The 17,210-nt window shown below is 43.0% G+C and overlaps 1 protein-coding gene across 1 annotated transcript; it reads left to right on the top strand.

The window, feature by feature from the left end:
• The first annotated feature begins 15,644 nt into the window (after positions 1-15,644).
• On the top strand, positions 15,645-16,662 carry Mc5r (melanocortin 5 receptor). The gene has a single exon (XM_057789206.1). The coding sequence runs from the start codon at positions 15,685-15,687 to the stop codon at positions 16,660-16,662; it is 978 nt and encodes a 325-aa protein (XP_057645189.1). The 5' UTR covers positions 15,645-15,684.
• Positions 16,663-17,210: the final 548 nt, after the last annotated feature.

Raw genomic sequence — 17,210 nt, 5'->3', positions numbered from 1 at the left:
GCCGGTTCATGTATTAGGATCGAAACCTAGTGCCATTGTCCTTGGCTTCTCATCTGCCTTCATTGTCCGCCATGCTCAGAGAGTCCGGAATCAACCCATGCTTATTCAGTCCCAGACCAGCTGGCCTTGGTGGGCTCCCAATAAATCAGTTCCACTGTCACAGTGGGTGGGTGCATCCCTCGTGGTCCTGATTTTTTGCTCATGTTCTCCCTCCTTCTGCTCCTCATTTGGACCTTAAGAGCTCAGACCGTTGCTCCAAATTGAGACTCTGTCTCTACCTCGATCCATCGCCAGATGAAGGTTCTAAGGAGATATGCAAGATATTCATCAGTGTAGGATAGGGTCATTTCAGGTTCCCTCTCCTTAGTTGCCCAAGGTACCAGCTGGGGACATATTCCTGGACACCTGCGAACCCCTCAAGAGTCAAGTCTCTTGCCAACCCTAAGATGGCTCCCTTAGATAGGGTATATACTTCGCTGCTCCCGTATCAATCCTTCCTATATCCCAACCATCCCAATCCCCCGAGCTCCTCCCATCCTCCCCTTCTCATGTTTCTCATCCCATTTCCCCTTTGCCCCATGCCACCTCACCCGCAAGTTCCCAGTTTTTGCCCTGCAATCTTGTCTACTTCCCCCTCTCCATGCGGATGACTATATGATTTTCTTTGGGTTCACTTTCTTATTTAACTTCTATAGGATCACAAATTATATGCTTAATGTCTTTTATTTATGGCTAGAAACCGATTATGAGTGAGTACATCCCATGTTCCTCTTTTTGGGTCTGGGATACCTCACTCAGGATAGTGTTTTCTATTTCCATCCATTTGCACGCAAAATTCGAGAAGTCATTGTTTTTTACTGCTGAGTAGTACTCTAATATGTATATATTCCACACTTTCTTCATCCATTCCTCCATTGAAGGGCATCTAGGTTGTTTCCAGGTTTTGGCTATTACAAACAATGCTGCTATGAACATAGTTGAACAGATACTTTTATCATTTGATGGGGCATCTCTTGGGTATATTCCCAATAGTGGTATTACTGGATCTTGGGGTAGGTTGATCCCAAATTTCCTGAGAAATCGCCACACTGATTTCCAGAGTGGTTGCACAAGTTTGCATTCCCACCAGCAATGAATGAGTGTGCCTCTTTCTCCACAACCTCGCCAGCAAAGGCTATCATTGGTGTTTTTGATTTTAGCCATTCTGACAGGTGTAAGATGGTATCTCAAAGTTGTTTTAATTTGCATTTCCCTTATCGCTAAGGAGGTTGAGCATGACCTTAAGTGTCTTTTGGCCATTTGAATTTCTTCTGTTGAGAATTCTCTGTTCAGATCAGTGCCCCATTTTTTTATTGGGTTCATTAGCATTTTAAAGTTTAGTTTCTTGAGTTCTTTATATATTTTAGTGATCAGACCTTTGTCTGTTGCAGGGTTGGTGAAGATCTTCTCCCAGTCAGTGGGTTGCCTTTTTGTCTTAGTGACAGTGTCCTTTGCTTTACAGAAGCTACTCAGTTTCAGGAGGTCCCATTTATTCAATGTTGTCCTTAATGTCTGTGCTGCTGGGGATAAACGTAGGAAGTGATCTCCTGTACCCATATGTTGTAGAGTACTTCCAACTTTTTCTTCTATCAGGTTCAGTGTGTTCAGACTAATATTGAGGTCTTTAATCCATTTGGACTTGAGTTTTGTGCATGGTGATAGATATGGATCTATTTTCATTCTTCTACACATTGACAACCAGTTCTGCCAGCACCATTTGTTGAAGATGCTCTCTTTTTTCCATTGAATACTTTTAGCTCCTTTATCAAAAATTAGGTGTTCATAAGTTTGTGGGTTAAAATCAGGGTCTTCTACTCGGTTCCATTGATCGACTTCTCTGTTTTTATGCCAATACCAAGCTGTTTTCAATACTGAGGCTCTGTAATAGAGTTTGAGGTCAGGGATGGTAATGCCTCCAGACGATCCTTTATTATATAAGATTGTTTTGGCTATCCTGGGTTTTTTGTTTCTCCATATAAAGTTGATTATTGTCCTCTCAAGATCTGTGAAGAATTTTGATGGGATTTTAATGGGGATTGCATTGAATCTATAAATTGCCCTTGGTAGAATTGCCATTTTTACTATGTTGATCCTCCCTATCCAAGAGCAAGGGAGATCCTTCCATTTTCTGGTATCCTCCTCAATTTCTTTCTTCATTGACTTAAAGTTCTTGTCAAATAGATCCTTTACTTCCTTGGTTAGGGTTACCCCAAGATATTTTATGCTATTTGTGGCTATCGTGAATGGTGATGCTTCTCTGATTTCCATCTCTGCTTCCTTATCCTTTGTGTATAGGAGGGCAACTGATTTTTTGGAATTGATCTTGTATCCTGCAACGCTACAAAAGGTGTTTATCAGCTGAAGGAGTTCTTTGCTGGAGTTTTTGGGGTCGCTTATGTACACTATCATATCGTCTGCAAATAATGAAAGTTTAACTTCTTCCTTTCCGATTTGAATCCCTTTGATCCCCTTATGTTGTCTTATTGCTATTGCTAGAATTTCAAGCACTATATTAAAGAGGTATGGAGAGAGTGGACAACCTTGTCGTGTTCCTGATTTTAGTGGAATAGCTTTGAGTTTCTCTCCATTTAATTTGATGTTAGCTGACGGCTTGCTATAAATAGCTTTTATTATAGTTAGGAACGACCCTTGTATTCCTAATCTCTCTAAGACCTTTATCATAAAGGGATGTTGAATTTTGTCAAATGCTTTTTCAGCATCTAATGAAATGATCATATGGTTTTTTACTTTCAGTTTATTTATATGATGGATTACATTGATAGATTTTCGTATGTTGAACCAGCCCTGCATCTCTGGGATGAAGCCTACTTGATCATAATGGATAATTTTTCTAATGTGTTCTTGGATTCGGTTTGCCAGTATTTTATTGAGTATTTTTGCGTCGATGTTCATGAGTGAGATTGGTCTGTAGTTCTCTTTCTTGGTTGTGTCTTTGTGTGGTTTTGGTATCAGAGTAACTTCAGCTTCATAAAAGGAATTTGGCAATGACTTCTCTGTTTCAATATTGTGAAATACATTAAGGAGTATAGGTATTAGGTCTTCTTGGAAGTTCTGGTAGAATTCTGCATTGAAGCCGTCTGGACCTGGGCTTTTTTTGGTGGGGAGGTTTTTTATAACAACTTCTAATTCTTCGCGACTAACAGGTCTATTTAGATTGTTCACCTGGTCCTGGTTTAACTTTGGTATTTGGTACTTGTCTAAAAAAGTGTCCATTTCTATAACATTTTCCAATTTTGTGGCATACAGGTTTTTGTAGTAAGATCTAATGATTCTCTGAATTTCCTCTGAGTCTGTGGTTATGTCTCCCTTTTCATTTCTAATTTTGTTAATTTGCGTATTCTCTCTCCGCCGTTTGATTAGTTTGGATAGGGGTTTATCAATCTTATTGATTTTCTCCATGAACCAGCTTTTTGTTTCATTGATTCTTTGGATTGTTTTCTGTGTTTCTATTTTGTTGATTTCAGCCCTCAATTTGATTATTTCCAGTCTTCTACTTCTCCTAGGTGAGTCTGCTTCTTTTTTTTCTAAAGCTTTCAGGTGGGCTATTAAGTCTCCAATGTGTGCTTTCTCCGTTTTCTTTAAGTGGGCACTTAATGCTATGAATTTTCCTCTTAGCACTGCTTTCATAGTGTCCCATAGGTTTGAGTATGTTGAGTCTTCGTTTTCATTGAATTCAAGAAAGACTTTAATTTCTTTCTTTATTTCTTCCTTGATCCAGGTGTGGTTCAGTAGTTGACTGTCCAGTTTCCATGAGTTCATAGGCTTTCTGGGGATAGCATTGTTGTTGAATTCTAACTTTAATCCATGGTGATCTGATAAGACACAGGTGGTTACCGATATTTTTTTGTAACTGTGTAAGTTTGCTTTGTTACCGAGTATGTGGTCTATTTTCGAGAAGGTTCCATGAGCTGCAGAGAAGAAGGTATATTCTTTCTTATTTGGGTGGAATGTTCTATAGATGTCTGTTAAGTCCATTTGATTCATTACCTCCCTTAATCCTCTTATTTCTCTGTTAGGTTTCTGTCTGATTGACCTGTCCATTGGTGAGAGAGGAGTGTTGAAATCTCCTACTATTAGTGTGTGTGGTTTGATGACTGCCTTGAGTTTTAGTAACGTTTCTTTTACATAAGTGGGTGCTTTTATATTAGGGGCATATATATTCAGGATTGAGATTTCATCCTGGTGAATTGTTCCTGTTATGAGTAAAAAATGTCCATCTCCATCTCTTTTGATTGATTTTAGTTTGAAGTCAACTTTCTTAGAAATTAGTATGGCCACACCTGCTTGTTTCTTAGGTCCGTTTGCTTGATAAACCTTTTCCCAGCCCTTTACTCTGAGTAGATGTCTGTCTTTGTGGTTGAGGTGTGTTTCTTGTAAGCAGCAGAATGTTGGATCCTGTTTTCGTATCCAATCTCTTAGCCTGTGCCTCTTTATAGGTGAGTTGAGTCCATTGATGTTAAGTGATATTAATGACCAGTGGTTGTTAACTCCGGTCATTTTTCCTTTCTTTCTTTCTTTCCTTTGGTAGTAGAGTTTGTGTGTTTCCCTTCTTCAAGTTGTGCTGGTGAAGGGTCATTAGATGTCTGAGTTATTGTGGGCATTGTTGGATTCCTTGGTTTGTGATTTTCCTTCAATTACTTTCTGAAGGGCTGGATTTGTGGCTACGTATTGTTTAAATTTGTTTTTATCCTGGAAAACTTTGTTTTCTCCATTTATAGTGAACGAAAGCTTGGCTGGGTATAGTAGTCTGGGCTTGCATCCATGGTCTCGTAGTTTCTGCAGTATATCTATCCAGGACCTTCTGGCTTTCATGGTTTCCATAGAGAAATCAGGTGTAAGTCTGATAGGTTTACCTTTATAGGTAACTTGACCTTTTTCCTTTGCGGCTCTTAATATTCTTTCTTTATTCTGTATGTTTTGTGTTTTGATTATTATATGACGAGGAGATGTTTTTTTTTGATCCAGTCGATTTGGTGTTCTGTATGCTTCTTGGACCTTCAAAGGAATATCTTTCTTAAGGTTGGGAAAGTTTTCTTCTATAATTTTATTAAATATATTTTCTGGACCATTGAGTTGTACTTCTTCTCCTTCTTTTATCCCTATTATTCTTAGGTTTGGTCTTTTTATTGTGTCCCAGATTTCCTGAATGTTTTGTGATGAGAATTTGTTGGTTATGCTGTTTTCTTTGATGAGAGTGTTTATTTTCTCTATGGTATCTTCAGTGTCTGAGATTCTTTCTTCTATCTCTTGTAATCTGTTGGTGGTACTTGTCTCTGTAGTTCCTGTTTGTTTATTCAAATTTTCCATCTCCATCCTTCCCTCGGTTTGTGTTTTCTTTATTACTTCCACTTCATTCTTCAAGTCTTGAACCATTTCCCTTACCTGTTTGATTACTTTTTCTTGTTTCTCTTGGTTTTCTTGGGTATCTTTGAGATATTTATTCATTTCCTCTACCTTTTTGTTTGTAATCTCTAATTGGTTGTGGCAGTTTTTCACCTCCTGTTTAAGGTCCTCTATTATTTTCATAAAGTTCACTTTTGAGTCGAATTCTTCTAATTCTTCTGAATTAGGGTGTAGACTTCTCATTTCGGGATTCCTGGATCCTGGTGATGTCACGTTGCCTTTCAAGTTGTTGGGGGAATTCTTGCATTGGCGCCTGCCCATCTTTTCCTTCAAATGGGGGCAGGAGAGGCCTGATGTCTTGGACCAGTCTTTGCTGTGACTAACTCTCTAGGTGTATCTCCTCAGTGTAGGGGCAGGAACCGTTCCCTTCCAGATGAACTCCTCAACACCAAAACATGGATGCGTGGTATTCCAATGACCCGCGTAAAGAAGGCCGGATGCAAGGGGTCGGGCGGGGTCCAGTAGAACACAGGCGACACTGCAGTACAAGCTGGAGGTGCCTGTGCTCCCTTTCGGGGGTTGCTGAGTCCTGCCCGCTAGGCAGGCACTCACTGCTCTGGTTGGGTAGCCTTAGTGTAGGGGCGTTTGTGCTCTCTACTGGGACAGTCCGCCCCAGGATAGCACACACTCACCCGTCCCGATGAAACTTCTCGGCACCTACACAGGAACTCCTGGATGCCCCAATGAGCCAGGGACTAAGGGAAGTAGGGCGCAGGCAGAGCAGGTCCAGCAGATCACAGCAGAGACTGCAGACCCAGCAGCAGGGGCCCGCTTTCCCTGGCGGGGACCTTGAGGCCTGCCCTCTAGTCAGGGACTCACTGCTCTGGGTTGGTAGCCTTAGTGAAATGGCAGGAAACTGTTCCACAGCTAAGGACCTTGCAGACAAGGCAGGCTTGGGGGTGGGGATGGGTGCGGGTGTGTAGGAGAGAAAGCCCTACAGCAGGTGCTGGGGGAGGGGCGTTTGTGCTCTCTACCGGGACAGTCCGCCCCAGGATAGCACACACTCACCCGTCCAGATGAAACTTCTCGGCACCTACACAGGAACTCCTGGATGCCCCAATGAGCCAGGGACAAAGGGAAGTAGGGCGCAGGCAGAGCAGGTCCAGCAGATCACAGCAGAGACTGCAGACCCAGCAGCAGGGGCCCGCTTTCCCTGGCGGGGACCTTGAGGCCTGCCCTCTAGTCAGGGACTCACTGCTCTGGGTTGGTAGCCTTAGTGAAATGGCAGGAAACTGCTCCACAGCTAAGGACCTTGCAGACAAGGCAGGCTTGGGGGTGGGGGTGGGGGCAGGTGTGTAGGAGAGAAAGCCCTACAGCAGGTGCTGGGGGAGGGGCGTTTGTGCTCTCTACCGGGACAGTCCGCCCCAGGATAGCACACACTCACCCGTCCCGATGAAACTTCTCGGCACCTACACAGGAACTCCTGGATGCCCCAATGAGCCAGGGACAAAGGGAAGTAGGGCGCAGGCAGAGCAGGTCCAGCAGATCACAGCAGAGACTGCAGACCCAGCAGCAGGGGCCCGCTTTCCCTGGCGGGGACCTTGAGGCCTGCCCTCTAGTCAGGGACTCACTGCTCTGGGTTGGTAGCCTTAGTGAAATGGCAGGAAACTGCTCCACAGCTAAGGACCTTGCAGACAAGGCAGGCTTGGGGGTGGGGGTGGGGGCGGGTGTGTAGGAGAGAAAGCCCTACAGCAGGTGCTGGGGGAGGGGCGTTTGTGCTCTCTACCGGGACAGTCCGCCCCAGGATAGCACACACTCACCCGTCCCGATGAAACTTCTCGGCACCTACACAGGAACTCCTGGATGCCCCAATGAGCCAGGGACAAAGGGAAGTAGGGCGCAGGCAGAGCAGGTCCAGCAGATCACAGCAGAGACTGCAGACCCAGCAGCAGGGGCCCGCTTTCCCTGGCGGGGACCTTGAGGCCTGCCCTCTAGTCAGGGACTCACTGCTCTGGGTTGGTAGCCTTAGTGAAATGCACTACTAAGTATTTTGATAGCTTAGCAGGTTGGGAAAGCTTTGTCACGATTCATGATTTTAGTTAATAGGTAATGCATCAATTTTTAGTCTCTTTGTGTCCTTTCCTTTCCATTCCATTCCATGGGTTGTTTTTAGGAGAGAAGAATTCCTCAAAGGGTGGAGTTATTGATGGCTATCCGAAGCAACAAGAAGAGAAATGTGGAGTTCCTAGGCCCTTTGCTGAGGAATCATAGAGAACTGGACTGGGTCTGAGATGGGATCTAGTTGTTATACCTACTGTCATAGACATAGGAAATTCCCATGAGGCCACTCTGCAGGAAACAGTTCAAGCAGCTACCTTTTTCTTTTTGTGTTGTTCTTATCTGTTCAGCCTCAATCCCTACACTGCTCCTTGCTGAAGTTAAATGACTCAAGATGAATTCTTGAGGACAAGAATGGGAAGGTGGCATTTGCCACTTTTATCAACAAATGAGACTTTTTTCCCCAGCAAACTTGGAACCTACGTGCTTAATTTTGTCTGGATTTGTGGTACCTCATGAGAAAAGCATGACTTTTCATTACAGAATCCAGGAAGAGTCCCTTATTTTGGGCTCAGTGATGAGAATGGTTCAGAGGAGCTGTTCAGACACTCCCAGGCTTGCCACACAGGGCGTCCTCCAAGGTTGAGTTTCAGAATGAAGATGAGTGGCTGGAGACATGACTCAGGTTAAGAATGCTTGCTACTCTTTGAGAGGACTGGAGTTTGGTTCCCAGCACACACAGCAGGTGGCCCACAACTGCTTGTAATTTCGGCTGCAGGGACTTCCAACACTCTCTTCTGGGTTCTGCTGCCACCTGCACACATGCACAAACATGCAGACACATATAAATAAAATCAATCTGTAGAAATGAAGATCCTGTGGGCCGTGAGAATGACACAACTTGATCTGGAGATAGTTGGCTTGGGGGCAAATCTGCATTGCTGACGTGGAATTATTTGGGTCTAGAATTTACTCGGGGAAGCACTCTCATGTATACAGTGTTGATGGAGAGAAATTGAGGAGTTGTCAGTCTGTACCAATCCTCTGGTGGCTTAACGTATACAGAGAGCCTCAGTCCTGCTGGAGCTGACTCATGCACCTCTTCAGTGCCTCTGAGCACCTCACAGACTGACTCTCCTCAGTAAGAGAAGAGTCGCTTACGCGTGATGACTGAATGCCAGAGAGAGCATACAGACTTTCTCAAGACCAAAGCATAACATACATACTCACTTCCAAGGGTGGAACAGGTGAGTCCTGCAGCCTGGGTTGTTAGTTATTGAGGCATTTAGGTGTGTTAATTCCTCAGTAAGGTGCCCCAGTAAATAGGGTGCCTGGTAGGAAACAGACTAGCTCATCTTCACAGTGTGGAGACCTGGTCTTCTAACCATCCTTGTGGGATCTATGTACACCACAGGTGATGGTGTTCCTCCAGCCTTACTGTGTGGATGTTTCAGTACCAGAGTCTCTAAGAGAAGATACAGAAATGATGCTTTAGTATCAGTTAAATATGTAGACCTAATTTTGTGGATTTGCTTGTTTAACCTCTGTTGAAGTGTTATATCTATACAGGCAGTCGGATTCCTCACAGAACATGCATGAATTCATAAGCCAGAAGCTGGAGCCTCCCTTCCACTCACTGCTGTCCCATCTACAACCACCATCCGGTTCTAAGCAAAAATCTTGTTTCATCTGGCTTGGAATATGTGAATGAAATTAAAATTACATTCTTTAGCTTTCACTTGTCAGTGTTGATGAGATTCTTATTCTCAACAGTTGTGCATTGTTCTCACGATTGTACAGTATTCCCTTGTGTGAATAAACATTATCCAATGGTGTTTTGGTTCATTTCTAACTTGGGAACTGTACTACCACAGTTACCTAGCAAATGGGTTTTTGTGCACATAGCTATATATTTCCTACTAAGAATAAGATTGCAAAGCCGTAATACATGCACCATATTCATATTTATTGACAGCTAACAAGAAGCTTTCCAGAGTTCAGTTACCTTACATTCTTGATAATACCAGCTGTGGTTTGGATGAGAACAGAGGTTCAAATATGTGTTTGAATACTTGGTCCCTAGTTAGTGGAGCTGTTTGGAAATGGTTAGAGGTGTGGCCTTGGAGGATGTGTGTCACTAAAGAAAAGACCTAAATTAATAAAATTAGAGGTGTAAAGGAAGTGTCATAAAAGACCCCCATGAAATCCAGAGGGTTTTAAGGGTACACTTCAAAGCCCATATTCTACTAAATTGGAAAAGCTGAGAGAAATGGATGAATTTCTTAATGAATCTGACCTACCAAAGTTAAAACAAGAAGATATTTTTTTAAGAATAAGAAATGACATTGGAACATTTAAAAGCCTCCCATCTAAAACAAAAGCAAGGTAGAAGCCCAAGTCCAGATGGGTTTACGACAGGACTTTACAGGAAGTTGAAAGAGCTAAAACCAATGCTCCTCAAACTGCTCCATAAAACAAAAAAGGAAATTATACCTCCAAATTATTTTTATGAACACAAAGACCCAGATACCTAAACTAGATAAATGTATAGAAGACGAAAATTCTAGAACAAGCTCCTTCATGAACACAGATACAAAAATTCTCAGTAGAATGTGTGTGAACTGAATTTTAAAACACTTCCAAAATGATAAATCATCTTCATCCCAGAGATGTGGGAATGATTTAACACATGAAAGTCAACAAATGTACTCCATCGCATAAGTAGACTCAAGGACAGAAATCACATGATGGAGAAAAGAGCATTGGGAAAATCTAGGATTCCCTTATAAAAGTTCTGGAGAGTCCAGGGATACAAAGAATAGAATAATGGCAATATTCACAAGCCCACAGGCAACAGCATGCTAAATATAGGATACAATGAACGAAAATTACTAGTTTTCCTAAATACCAATGACAAACCCTAAAAAGTAAACCAGGGAAGCAATTCTGTTCACAGTAGCTACTCTCAACTCCGTAACTTAGGATAGATCTAATCACAGAAATGAAAGACTAGTATATTCCCCAGGGAGTGGACTAATATTAAAATCAAGTCAAACAAATCCACAAATGACACCAAGTGGTGGTGTGGATGTGAGGTAAGGGGAATATTCACTGTTGGGAGTAAAAACTTCAGTCACAATGGAAACCAGTATGAATGTCTCTCCAACATTAAAGTAGATCTATTATATGACCCAATAGTACTCCTGGGTAATATACCCAATGACTCTATATAGAGATGTTTACTCACCACGGGTTGGTGTTGCTCTGTTTACAGTAGCCAGGAAATGAGCACATCCCAGACGTCAGTCTGCTAGTGGATAATGAAAATGTGATAAATACGTACAATGGAATTTTATTCAGTTTTAATGAAAATGAAATGATGAAAATTGCAGGTAAATGGATGGAGCTGGAAATGCCATATGCTTTTTCTTCTTTTTATCTTTTATCTATTTATTTTATTAAAAATTTCCGCCTCCTCCCCGCCTCCCATTTCCCTCCCCCTCTCCTCACTCCCCTCCTCCTCCCTGTCCAGTCCAAAGAGCATTCAGGATTCCCTGCCCTGTGGGAAGTCCAAGGTCCTCCCCCCTCCATCCAGGTCTAGGAAGGTTGCACATCCAAACAGACTAGGCTCCCACAAAGCCAGTACGTGCAGTAGGATCTAAACCCAGTGCCATTGTCCTTGGCTTCTCAGTCAGCCCTCATTGTCTGCCATGTTCAGAGAGTCTGGTTTGATCCCATGCTTTTTCAGTCCCAGTCCAGCTGGCCTTGGTGAGCTCCCATTAGATCAGCCCCACCATCTCAGTAGGTGGGTGCACCCCTTGCGATCCTGACTTCCTTGCTCATGTTCTCCGTCCTTCTGCTCCTCATTTGGACCTTGGGAGCTCAGTCCGGTGCTCTATCTCTATCTCTATCTCTATCTCCATCTATCGCCAGATGAAGGTTCTATGGTGATATGCAAGATATTCATCAGTATGGCTATAGGATTGGGCCATTTTAGGCTCCCTCTCCTCAGCGGCCCAAGGAACTAGCTGGGGACATCTCCATGGACACCTGGGAACCCCTCTAGAGTCAAGTCTCTTGCCAACCCTAAAATGGCTCCCTTAATTAAGATATATACTTTCCTGGTCCCATATCCACCCTTCCTCCATCCCAACTATCCCATTCCCCCAAGCTCTCCCCATCCTCCCCTTCTCGCTTTTCTCTCCCCATCTCCCCTTACCCCTATCCCACACCCACCCCCAAGTTCCCAATTTTTGTCTGGCAATCTTGTCTACTTCCGATATCCAAGAGGATAACTATATGTTTTTCTTTGGGTTCTTCTTATTTAGCTTCTCTAGGAACACAAATCATAGGCTCAATGTCCTTTATTTATGGCTAGAAACCAATTATGAGTGAGTACATCCTATGTTCATCTTTTTCTCAACAGAAGAAGTTCAAATGGCCAAAAGACACTTAAGGTCATGCTCAACCTCCTTAGCGATCAGGGAAATGCAAATCAAAACAACTTTGAGATACTATCTTACACCTATCATAATGGCTAAAATCAAAAAACACCAATGATTGCCTTTGCTGGAGAGGATGTGGAGTAAGGGGTACACTCATCCATGGCTGGTGGGAATGCAAACTTGTCCAACCACTTTGGAAAGCAGTGTGGCGGTTTCTCAGGAAATTCGGGATCAACCTACCCCTGGATCCAGCAATACCACTCTTGGGAATATACCCAAGAGATGCCCTATCATACTACAAAAGCATTTGTTCAACTATGTTCATAGCAGCATTATTTGTAATAGCCAGAACCTGGAAACAACCTAGATGCCCTTCAGTGGAAGAATGGATAAAGAAAGTGTGGAATATACACATATTAGAGTACTACTCAGCGGTAAAAAAACAATGACATCTTGAATTTTGCATGCAAATGGATGGAAATAGAGAACACTATCCTGAGTGAGGTAACCCAGACCCATATGCTTTTTCTTATGTAGATCTAGCTTTCCTTCTTTAGACATGTGTATTTCAATTAGGAGTGTGGAAGTCAGGAATCTAGAAAGTCATGGGACTTCAAGGGAAAGAGAGTAGAACACAGGTGGTATAAAGAAGGAAAGGGGAATAATGAGGCAGAAAGTGGGGTGAGGGGTGGGAGGGAGGACAAGGCATAACTAACTGTAAAGTTCTTTGAAAAAAGCCCCATGGAAACCAACTATTTCATAAACTTCTTAAGATATGTACACATGCATGTATAAAAGTTTAGGTGGAGTTACCATATACAAGAGGATAGTCTTTCTCCCATATGCCATAGACTGGTGCACAGAAAGTACAGTGACAGGTTTGTGCTATATTTTTTTCTACTTGTTGGTCAGTGGGGTCTCACAGACACCCCCCCCCCCCGCAAACCTTTAAAAGCTATTGCCATGGCTTTGGTTGTCTGTAGAATTTGATGGTAAGACCGTCATATTTCTGCCACATGGAAGACATCACGTAGACAAGTGATAGAACACGGAGAAATCAAGCCAGTACCCACCTGGAAGCTTCATCTATATGGGCTAGCTTTCATAGGGTGGTGAGGAGTGCATCACTCCTGGTGGAGAGAAGTAATCAACATTCTTATCCATGGAGAGGCCTGCAAGCTATGATAATAACCAGCTTGGCAAACTATGTCCTTTGGTACAGCAGTGGCATAGATATTATAGCAGCAAGCAATCGCTTTCTGGTTGAATATAAAGCCTAATCCACAAGACGGAACTCATGCCTGGTAATAATGTTAACTGTGTCAAGAACCCCTCGCTGAGTAGATTATAAGCCCTGCTATGACCTGCTTTTAATATTCTACTAAATAGATATAGTATCAAACTGCCCTCTAAATACTTATATTTATCACTATAAATAGAGGGATGATTCATTATATGTAAATAAATGTATAATATACTATATAAATGGACTCAAAGACAAATCACTTGATTATCTTAGAATAGATGCAGATAAGGCTTTTGAAAAAAAACCCAACATCTTTGTAGTAAAATGTCTGAAGATACTAAGAATACAAAGAAACTACCTCAATATAATAAACGGTATATATGACAAACTTATAGTTAGCATCTTATTAAATGGGAAAAACTTTAAAGAATTTCCACTAAAATCAAGACTAAGAGTAACTGCTTTTCTCCACGCTTATTTCGTACAATACTTGAGACTTCAGCTAAACCAGTATGATAAGGACATAAAAAGGATGAAGATAGAAAAGGGAGAAATAAAATTATCCTGTTTGCAAACTTTTGTATGTAAGAGATCCTAACGAATCTGGATCCAGAAAGAACACAGCAAAGTGGCAGAATGCAAAATTAACATCAAACCAGCAGCCTTCCTGTACACCAGTAACAAATATATCAAAAGGAAACCTGGGACATAGTCCCTTTCAAAACAGAAAACAACAAACACACAAATCCCTTGAAATATACCTATACGAGGAAGCCCTGTGTAAAGAAACATTTCTAACACTGAAGAAAAGAATTGAAGATTCTGGAAGATGAAAGGACCTCATATGCTCATGGATCAGCACATTGTGAAATGGCTATAATATCAAAATGAATGCACAGATTCATTGCAATTTCCATCAAATTTTCAATAATGTGCTTCACAGAATTAGAGAGAGAGAAAGAGAGAGAGAGACGTGTGAGTAGCAGGCATACCAGTGAGCCACTTTGTCCCAGAAAAACAAAGAACAGAGCAGATCAGGTCCTTGGAGCTGGGCAGAATTTTAATCAGTGACTTAGAGGAAGAGAGACGGAGAGGCAAAGAGAATCATTAGCTGGAAAAAAAAAATCCATCTGTGTGACCCTAGGGGAAAAGATTTGTCACCCTGGAAGCACCGCAGAGCTAAGGGTTGTGGTGAACCACTTGGTGGCACTGTAAACACGACTCCTAAGCTGCCGTGCTGGTGGCAGCAAGTTGCTGGAGACCTGAACTCAATAGGCCAGAAAGGCGGCCAGCTGGGCGGGCGGAGGTGGTTTAAAGGCAGACTGGTGAGGAGCTAGGTTAGGTTGGGAGGAGACTGCGCCCTGGGGATGGCCTGGCTTTCTTGCGGAGGTTCGCCCAGGTGGGCATCAAGAGCTCACGCAGAGTGAAGCATCCAGTGAGGGCACCTGGCCGGGATGCAAGGCCAGAGCCGGAGAAACAGACACAACTCTCTTTCCCAGAATCCGCCTGGAAGAAGTGAGGAATCGTGCTCACCTTTACATGGAGGAGAGCAGAATGGGTAAGCCAGTTTGTGCAGCGAGATCGTGAGGCAGCTGGATGTGATGTTTAAAGCCACAGGAGGATGGGTCTATACCTCTGAGGTGTGAACGTATTGTAAATGATTACAATCCAATAGGCTTACCTTATTGTTAATACAATGGCTCTTTGAGGCTGCCTTGTTCCAACATTTCTCAGTTATTTCTTCATACTGTGCTTATGTGGGACATTAAAATTAGCAGTCAGACCCAATGAAATTCAGATTTTTCAGAGTTTAAAGAAAATATTTATTGAGGGAAAAGTACTGTTGTTTTTCTCTCTTTAACATACTGTAAAGGAAGCTTATGTATTGGAGGTAGCAACTCCGTGTTTATTCTCAAGCTAAGCAACCACTGCTGTAGTCTGTTGCAACCCTGGAAGAGTATGCGTTGGGATTTTGAGGAGAGGTCTGGTTAGTGATAAGAACACAGGTACATATGTCCTTCTCAAGGGAATGTTTGTATGTTCTTCAGAAATCTGGGCTCATTCGAGAAAAATATGATACAGTAGCCCCAGTAATGTGAATATCTGGAGACTGGCTAGGACTTTTATGGAGTTTTGATAGAGTTCATGGATGTGAGAGGGAACTTGGGGGGCAAGAAATCAGACATGGAAAGAGTAGCTGCCCTTGGCATAGAAATGGAAGCTATTCCTGTAACCCGAGGGTGACAGAATATGAGTAAATGGAAGAGACCTGGGGAAACATTAAGCTGTGTGTGAGAGGGACAGAATTCCAGGTACCAGGAGCACAAGTCAGAACGAGGCAAAACGGGGTCTGGTTTTCAATATGTTGTGTCTAACCACCCATTTCGGCATGCTTTGGCTTGCTTTTGGCGTGCGAGCATGACCTGTATTGGTGTGTACTCTTAAATTCTCAAGACTATAATAACACAACAACAAACAAATCTATCTTACAGTACATTTGATGCCCAGACGTGGAGGCATTTTCTTCCAGCCATGAACTCCTCGTTTCAACTGCATTTCTTGAATTTTACCCCGAATGCCACAGAGGACAACATTTTAGGACCAAATGTCAAGAACGTGTCTTCAGCCTGTGAGGACATGGGCATGGCTGTGGAGGTGTTCCTGACGCTGGGGCTCGTCAGTCTCTTGGAGAACATCCTGGTCATTGGGGCCATAGTGAAAAACAAAAATCTGCACTCACCTATGTACTATTTTGTGGGCAGTTTAGCAGTCGCTGACATGCTGGTGAGCATATCCAACGCCTGGGAGACCATCACCATATACTTGATAAACAATAAGCTCCTGGTGATAACGGACACCTTCATACGTCACCTTGACAACGTGTTTGACTCTGCAATCTGCATTTCTGTTGTGGCCTCCATGTGCAGTTTGCTGGCCATTGCCGTGGACAGGTATGTCACCATCTTCTACGCCATGCGCTACCACCATATCATGACGGCCAGGCGCTCGGGGGTGATTATCGCCTGCATATGGACTTTTTGCATAAGCTGCGGCATCGTTTTCATCATTTACTACGAATCCAAGTATGCCATCATTTGCCTCATCTCCATGTTCTTCACCATACTGTTCTTCATGGTGTCTCTCTATATACACATGTTCCTCCTGGCACGCAACCACATCAAGCGCATAGCAGCGTCCCCCAGATATAGTTCTGTGAGGCAAAGGACCAGCATGAAGGGTGCCATTACCCTCACCATGCTACTGGGGGTTTTTATTGTGTGCTGGTCTCCCTTCTTCCTCCACCTTGTCTTGATGCTCTCATGTCCCCAGAACGTCTATTGCTCTTGCTTTATGTCGTACTTCAGTATGTACCTGATACTCATCATGTGTAACTCAGTGATTGATCCTCTGATCTACGCCTTCCGCATCCAGGAGATGCGGAGGACCTTTAAAGAGATCATTTGTTGTCATGGCTTTAGACTAATTGGTAGGCTCTGTGGCAGATATTAGACATATTCTCTCTCTGTGGCTCTCATTTCTCAGTCCTTAAGGTTCAGCCAGGGGATGAGCAAGGTCCCTAGGAATCTCAAATGTATTCATTCTTCTTTAGCTCTTCTGCCGCTGTGTTCTTAAACCTGTGTTCATTGTGTATCAAAAGTATGCATACGTGGATTGTCTCCATCATGGGAATACATGTCTGTGATGTGTATCTTTTTATGTCTTTCTCTTTCTCTACTTCCCATTCCATTTCTAGGAGGCTTTGCTACCCTCTACCTGACCTCAGAAGTGACCTTATGAGATGCAGAATATCACGAGCGAGCTGTTCTTGAAAGAAACACCGTGGAGGTCTATGACACCATGAGTGGCATTTTTGTTTTGTCTTTCTTGTGAAAAGGTGGACACAGCTTTTGCATTCTTTTCAAGACTAGAGAGACATCCAGATCCTTTCCATTCGAGCTTCCATTTTATTTGCTCTGGGTGTCCCTACAGCTGTTCTATCCTAGACTTCTAGTTTATGGCTTGGATTTAGAATTGTCTGAGGATCAACCTTAACTCCC

This window comes from Chionomys nivalis, chromosome 14 (genome assembly GCF_950005125.1).
Source record: "Chionomys nivalis chromosome 14, mChiNiv1.1, whole genome shotgun sequence".
In the NCBI taxonomy this organism is placed as follows: domain Eukaryota; kingdom Metazoa; phylum Chordata; class Mammalia; order Rodentia; family Cricetidae; genus Chionomys; species Chionomys nivalis.
The sequence above is the reverse complement of the archived record's forward strand: the minus strand, read 5'-3'. Positions and strand labels throughout refer to the sequence as shown.

Coding starts and splice junctions, on each gene's coding strand:
- Mc5r (XM_057789206.1), top strand. CDS start 15,685: ATGAACTCCTCGTTTCAACTGCATTTCTTGAATTTTACCCCGAATGCC.